Source organism: Cebus imitator, unplaced genomic scaffold (assembly GCF_001604975.1).
Source record: "Cebus imitator isolate Cc_AM_T3 unplaced genomic scaffold, Cebus_imitator-1.0 Scaffold26, whole genome shotgun sequence".
Taxonomy (NCBI): domain Eukaryota; kingdom Metazoa; phylum Chordata; class Mammalia; order Primates; family Cebidae; genus Cebus; species Cebus imitator.
Window position 1 is genome coordinate 9,130,434 of NW_016107341.1, and position 7,530 is coordinate 9,137,963.

General features: G+C 35.2%; 1 protein-coding gene across 6 annotated transcripts in view; it reads right to left on the reverse strand.

Moving 5' to 3' along the window:
- The window catches only part of PHTF2 (putative homeodomain transcription factor 2), a 169,337-nt gene that overhangs the window by 11,347 nt on the left and 150,460 nt on the right, over positions 1-7,530 (reverse strand). For 5 of the 6 annotated variants that reach the window (XM_017523130.2, XM_017523131.2, XM_037736568.1 and 2 more), the window contains 4 exons: positions 6,943-7,071; positions 4,859-5,131; positions 4,500-4,631; positions 2,390-2,476 (listed from right to left, as the gene is read on the reverse strand). In XM_017523130.2, the coding sequence (XP_017378619.1) occupies positions 2,390-2,476; positions 4,500-4,631; positions 4,859-5,131; positions 6,943-7,071 (621 nt within the window). Of the gene's footprint in view, positions 1-2,389; positions 2,477-4,499; positions 4,632-4,828; positions 5,132-6,942; positions 7,072-7,530 lie in introns of those variants that run through there. The other variant, XM_037736569.1, reaches the window with a different exon arrangement.

The window sequence follows — 7,530 nt, forward strand, 5'->3', positions numbered from 1 at the left end:
GCACGCGCCACCATGCCCAGCTAATTTTTTGTAGTTTTAGTAGAGACGGGGTTTCACCGTGTTGACCAGGATGGTCTCGATCTCTTGACCTCGTGATCCACTCGCCTCGGCCTCCCAAAGTGCTGGGATTATAGGCTTGAGCCACCGCGCCCGGCCTTCAATTTTTTTTAAGACAGTCTCGCTCTGTTGCCCAGGCTGAAGTGCAGTGGTACGACCTTGGCTCACTGCAACCTCCCCCTCCTGAGTTCACGCAATTTCTCGTGCCTCAGCCTATGGAGCAGCTGGGATTACAGGTGTGCGCCACCATGCCAGGTTAATTTTGTATTTTTAGTAGAGACAAGTTTCACCATAGTGGCCAGGCTGGTAGCAAACTCCTGACCCTAAGTGCTCTGCCTGCCTCAGCCTCCCAAAGTGCTGGGATTACAGGTGTGAGCCACCACACCCAACCTCCTCTTGGAATTCTTATCAGACATATGTTGGATCTGACACAAATGTCTTAATTTCCTTTTCACATCTTCCATCTTTGTGTCTCTGTCCTGTATTTTAGGTCATTTCTTTTATCTCTCAGTTCACTATGGCTTTAGCTGTCTTTAATTTGCTATTTATTCTGTTCACTGTTTTAAAAGTCAATGACTTTGTTCCAGCAGTGAAAAGCAAAAGTCAAAAGTCAATGATTATATTTTTCATTCCTTTGAAGTTCTTTTTTAAACTTATCTGTTCTTTTTTCCCAGTGTTATCTATGTCTTTCATCACTGTAAACAGTTTCTGCCTGATCAAACTGAAATAGCTGGAGATCTAATCCTGCTATTGGTTTATCTGTTGACTCCTTCATGTTAGACTGTTTCTTCCTGTTTTGACACCAAACTATGGATCCCGTGAGGTCTAGGCTGAAGTCGCATGCCCCCCGAACAACCTTGATTTTGCTTCTGTCAGGTATCCAGGGGCCTAGGACCCCTCTGTGTACTGTTATAGAACAAGATGTATACCATCAATTTGAACTCTAAACCTGTAATAAAGGCAGAGTTATAATTATATATTCTTAGAAGAGACTTTTCCCCCATCCTTGCCATCCAGAGTCAGATAAGCTTCCTTCTTGTCTTCCAGTGCTGGTGAGCAGACTGTTTTTCTTATCCAGCTTTTCACTGACTATAGATCTTTGAGGGTTTGACTTCACAGTTTGAGTGGGGAGGTATGCGGGTCAAGGCCTCATCTCCTGTCCTACATGGGCATAAAATTTCAAGTCTCTGGGATACAATACTAAGACTGGCAACGTACCTCACTCTCTTATCCTCAGGCTGCCATGGCATTAATGCTTATTCTTAAATGCTCTGGTTTTCAGTTTTATCTTCATTTTTGGCCTTTTATTATCTTATGAACTCAGTTATGTATACAATATGTACATTAAAAAGCTGAGGGTTCCCCCCAGCATTGTTTGGTGTGTTTGTTGTTGTTGTTTGAGACACAGTCTGGATCTATCCCCTAGGCTGGAGTGCAGTGACAGGATCTCAGCTCACTGCAACCTCTGCCTTCTGGGTTCAAAGGATTTTCACACCTCAGCCTCCCAAATAGCTAGGATTAAAGGTACCTGCCACCATGCCTGGCTAATTTTTCTATTTTTGATAGAGATAGGGTTTTGCCATGTTGGTTGGGTGAGCTGGTCTCAAACTCCTGACCTCAGGTGATCCACACTCCTCGCCCTCCCAAAGTGCTGGGATTACAGGTGTGAGCCACTGTGCTTGACCTGTTTGATGTTTTAAAGTAGAAGAATTTCCAGGTAATCTAGCATGTCATGCTACTTGAAATGGAAGTTTGCATTATGTTTGATTATTTTTGTTTTTAAAATTTTAATACTTTTAAACTTATTTTTTAATATTACATGGCCCACAACACAGCCCTGAGGAGACCCTGAGAACATGTTCCCCTGCACTATAGCAGTGCATATCCTGAGATACTTTTGTATTTCCTAACTGATTTGGGTCACTAAAATTTCTTTTTCAGAGTAAGCAGCAGTTAAATCACAGTAACAATTCAGATATAAGAAATAAAAGAACAGTAAACATGAATAAATTGAGCATTCATGGGACCATTTCATAACCCATATGTTTATTTTGGGGAGTAAAGATAATGAGAAGGGTTCTAGGCAAAAATTAATTAATCTCTGTTCATTCAACAGACATTTCAGCACACATGCTCACTGTTCATGGCGTAGAGGTAAGTTGTACTTATTTATTCTACCAAAAAAAAAAAAAAAAAAAAAAAACTGCAAAAAGATAACTTCAAAACTTACTTTTCTAACTAGGCTTTACTTATATTACTATTTGATTATTTATTAATCTAAAGGTAGTATTTATGCATCTGGTTAATTTCTACATGGAGCAAGTTAACTCACCTGGGCACAACAGATAAATACAACTGAGATAGTCAACAAGAAAGCAGATGAAACTATTACATCAACTGATCGCTGAGGACCTCGACGCTGTGGGGCATGGGCGGAGGGGAGAAAAGGAAACATTTTAAAATATATTTACTAATTAGCAGATAATTTCCATGGTTTCAATAAAGATGTTGACCCATCACCATGAGTTGATCATAGCCCACAATGTTAAATATACCTAATTAGTTAGATGAATAAAGTGTTATGATTTCGTGAAGATTTGCAACAGAGTTAAAAGGGTATCTGTATCTACATGGCATAAAATTATTAGTATAACTTTTGAATAGTTTATTTTGTCAAACACAAATCATTTATTCAACAAAGTTTCTTAAGCATCTGCTTAGAACTAGATACTGTGCTGGGTGCTAGAAAGACAACAACAGAGAACAACACATGGTCCCTCTACCTTCACAGGAACTAGGAGGGGACTGAGACATCAAGTTCATAATCCCAGATAGATGTGATAAATAGTGATGAGTGCTAAGAGGGAAAGATATAGGACGCTTTGAGATATGTGGCAGGGAGACTTCATTTAGATTTGAGGGTTACAAGTGTGGATCTGGGAAGATCTCCCTAAGGAAGTGATATTTACACCAAACTAAGAGGGAGGGGCAGGGGTATGATAGCACATGGCAGTGTTCTAGATAGAAGAGCATGTGCAAGAACATAAACCAGGACGGATCACAGCTCACGTAAAGAACCAAAGCAGTCTAACGTGGCTGGAATGTAGAGGGTTAGGAAGGAGCGTGTTTCAAAATGAGACAAGAAGACAGGTGAATAAGGCAGCACCTAGATCATAAAGGGCATCATAAACCTTGTTAAGATTTTGTGCTTTATCTTAAGAGCAATGGGGAAGCTCCAAGAAGTTTTAAGAATATAGGGCCAAACATACGTTTTTAAAAGTTCACTGGTGGCAGACTGAAGAAAGGAATGAAAGGAAGAAACGTGAATGCTGGAATGCCAATTAAGAGGTAACTGCAGTAGCACAAGGCAGATGATTGATGGTTTCAATGAGGGTGGTAGAAATGGAACAAAGAGAAGCAAATGGATTCAAGACATATTTTGGGAGCAGAAAAGACAGGAATTGGTGATAAACTGGATGCTAGAGATTAAACAAGGATAATTCCTAGGTCTAGGCTTACATGTTTCCTTTACTGAAGTATAAGCTTAAGTATGAGGGTAGGGGCTTTCATCTCATCCACAGTGAATGGCACATGGTTAACATAAATAAGTGTTTACTGAATAAGAATGTGACACCTGCTTAGGGTTGACAATGGGGAGAATTTTGGATGAATACTAAGTCAAGCAACGAAGTTCAGATTCATCCCTCCATACTACAGAAATGTCATAGTGAGGAAAAGAATATCTATGCCAATTTGCAGCAATGACACTAAGTGAGCTAAATTTAACAAGTTAAATTAATAAACAGAACAATGATTTTTTTTAAATATGAGTAGATAAATAGTGCAATTTTTTTTACTTCTTTAGTATTTCAAAATATAAAGCATGAAAGATCTAGGTATGTCAGAGGATAACTAGTCGTTAGGTCAACTCTACTAAGATATAGACAGTGTTGTGAATAAATATCATTGGAACTCACAGGATTACTCCACATATAATGACATTCTACTGCTACTTAATGCAATAACAAGAAGTAATCCTTAGGAAAAAAGTGTTTTTCTAAAAACAATTTAGATGTTTCCGTTTTCCTTCCAGAGTTTTTATATCACACTTCCATAATTAGGAAAATTATTTAAAAGATTAAAGTAAAATAATGACATGAAAAGAATGACACTGAATTGCAAACTAATATTTTAAAATAGTAATAGGTCACTTCTGTGAGGAAACTTATTGGTTAGATTGTTTTTTAAGTTCTTTTTTAAGTAGCAGGCTCCCTCTGCTGGTTTGTGATAACCAGTCTAGTAGAAACAAAATCCTTAATCCAGCTTTTGAATGAGTAAAAGTTGTTTACTACATATCTAGAGACAAATATATATTGATAAAGAAACAGGAACTATCAGAAGAGGCCAGCATGTTAAAACTACGTTTATCACTCCCATTCTACCTTAAGATAGGAACGGAGAGATAGCCACATTTTTATATTCTGTACTTTCTTCAACCGGAAATGAGGAACCTCAGATTTTCGAGCCCTCCTTGCAGATGTTAAATGTCCAAAGAGTTTTGCAAAAAGTAATCGCTAAAAAAGATTAAGATGAGGATTAATTTTCAAGTAGATTACCACAGAAAAACAAAAATCAACAAAATATAAGTTGTTAAGATTTTATTTGGTTAAGTACTATAAAAGCAAAAAAGAAAAATAAGTAGGTAAAAATGATATAATGAAATAATAAAATACTTCAGGAATACTTTTAGTATGATGAAAAGAATAAAATATTCTTATTCAGAAGTCTATATTATACCCACCTGTTTATAAGTTCTTTCTGCTACACAGAGCAAAAAAAAGAAAATCCACACAAGAGACACACGAACCACAAAACTTATTATAACCATTGAAAGAACTATGACATCTTCATTAGAACCAAATGCAATCACATAAAGTTCTGAAGCAGAATGTGCTGTGAGTTGTTCCAAATCTGTAGCTTGAGAGAGTCGAAAAACAAATGGAGTTAAACCCAGTATGAGAGAGATTGCATTTCCAAAAATCTGGTATCCTATTCCTGGTATATGGCTGTTCACCTTAAGGAATCCAGGGGAAGAGAGAGAAATGAAAAATAAGATTATAAATGTTATCTACAGTGAAATTAATTATTTATAGCAATATGAAATCATTTGTTAAAATAGATTCGCTTTAATATATGAGTAATTTGAATCCCAATAAAGTTTGAGAAGCTACTACACATAAAATATGTCATTAATTCTTCAGATCTTAAAAACAATTCATTATCAGATCTCTAATTCACTAAGTAGATGGCAAAAGGACTGACTGTTTTATCCAGATCTTGAAAAAAAAATTTTATGTATTTCATTATTTCAAGTTAGAAATATTCACAAATACTGCAATATTAAAGAGAATGAGATCTTATATCCACTTAAATTTAATTCATTTAAGAAAAAACGTAGCATTACACTTATTTCATACATTTGTACCTTGGGGTTTTCTTTTTTCTTTTATGAGACAGGGTCTCACTCTGTTGCCCAGGCTGGAGTGCAGTGGCACAATCATGGGCTCAAGTGATCCCTCCCAACTCAGCATTCCTAGTATCTGGGACTACAGATGTACATCATCACCCCCAGCTAATTTTTTGTTTTCTGTAGAGATGTAGAGACAGGGTTTCACTATGTTGCTCAGGCTGGTCTTGAACTCCTGAACTCAAACGATCATCCCTTCTCTACCTCCCAAAGTGTTGAGACTACAGGGATGAGCCAACATGCCCAGCCACTTATGTTTCTCTTTGAATAGTCCAATATATAAATAAAAGTCTACTCTAAAAGCATTTTAGAAGAGAGATGATAGAAGGAAAAAATTAAATAGAAAGGGAAAAAGGTAAAGGAATTATATAAAAACAAAAACAAAAACCTGGGTATTAGATAATGGGACAATGTAAGAGTTTCCAATGCGCAAGACTGGCAGAACTAAAAGGGATCTTAAATATCATGTAGCCAACTTTTTATATTATGTATTAGATAAATGAGACCACTGTAAGTTAAGTGATCTGCCAGTTCACAGGTAATTAAGTTACTGAGCACAAACTAGATCCAAGATTCCAGAGACTTCCTGGTCAAGTGTTTTTAATTGCTCACACTGAGATATGTAATAGGGAGTATTATTAATTTCTAGACCCAGTTATTTTAATTGTTGTCTTATATAAAGTGTGGACAAGAGTTCTAGCATAATAATGCACCATAGAAATTTAGAAACTATAAGTTAAAAACAGTCCAGAGAAATCAACACATTTTAAAAATCAGTAATTATCAGATAAAAGAAATAAGAGGAAATAAAATTTAAATCTACAGTATTTGCATTAGACTTCAAACTACTCAAGACTTTTACCACTATCTGCATTACCTCTATATATTTAAGTAGACAAGCAAGTATGAATGCAAATTTACTAGTTTAATTTTTTCATGTTTTAAGTACCATTAAATAAATGAATCAGTAAGAATGATACAGAAAAATAAGACTTTTAAATTATTTTTAAAGTTTTTGTAACAACAATCTCTAGTCCCAAGAAAAGTCTTTATTAACACCTGCATACATCTACAAGTTCCTGAATTTCAAAAGAAAGAATAGCATAAAAGAGAAAAATTATAGACTGTATCCTGTATTCTTGGTCAGATAAATGAAAACACTAAAAGACGAAGAGTGGTTTGGTGACAAATCATGGTTTAAATCACAGACAGAAACAAATATACACATACAAATTTTTTCTTCAGGGTAAAGAAATGAGGTCAGCAGGTTACTAATATAAGATTCCAGTAATTATCTTATATACTGATAATCACTAAGTCTTATCCTTGAACTACAAGAATAAAATTTAAAAACTCACTCTGTTCATTATCATTCCACTGATTTCAAGTACAGACATGTCTGCTTTCTTACAATCGTTACCTTCCCATACTATAGCACTTATTTTTTCTAATCCTGGGTGGGAACTATGGAGCCAGGGCAAATGACTCTATAAAAAAAAAAATTAGGACAGATATTGATCACATTTAATAAATAAAATGTGTGCATATAAAATAGAATATATATCTCCATATACACATACAATTTTAACAAACCTAAAAACATCAATGTATGTTTTATAAATGAAACATATAGATCTGTGCATAGCTAATATATTTATTATACACACAATTTTAAGACACTAAAATTCTATCTTAAAATTAGTTGGCAGATAATTGAACATATATCATAAGAAGTTACATGGTTATAAAACTGTACAAGTTGAGAACTTTCTGTAACAAGTATTAGACAATCTAAGTTCAAAAAATACTAAAACGTGTCAGTAAAAGTACTTAGTTGTTAATCAGTCTGCATAGCTGCAATATACTAATGCTAAAAGACAAATGGATATCAACTAGTTCATAGTAACCATTTTCCAACTTATGATCATTCATTGAAAAAGAATATG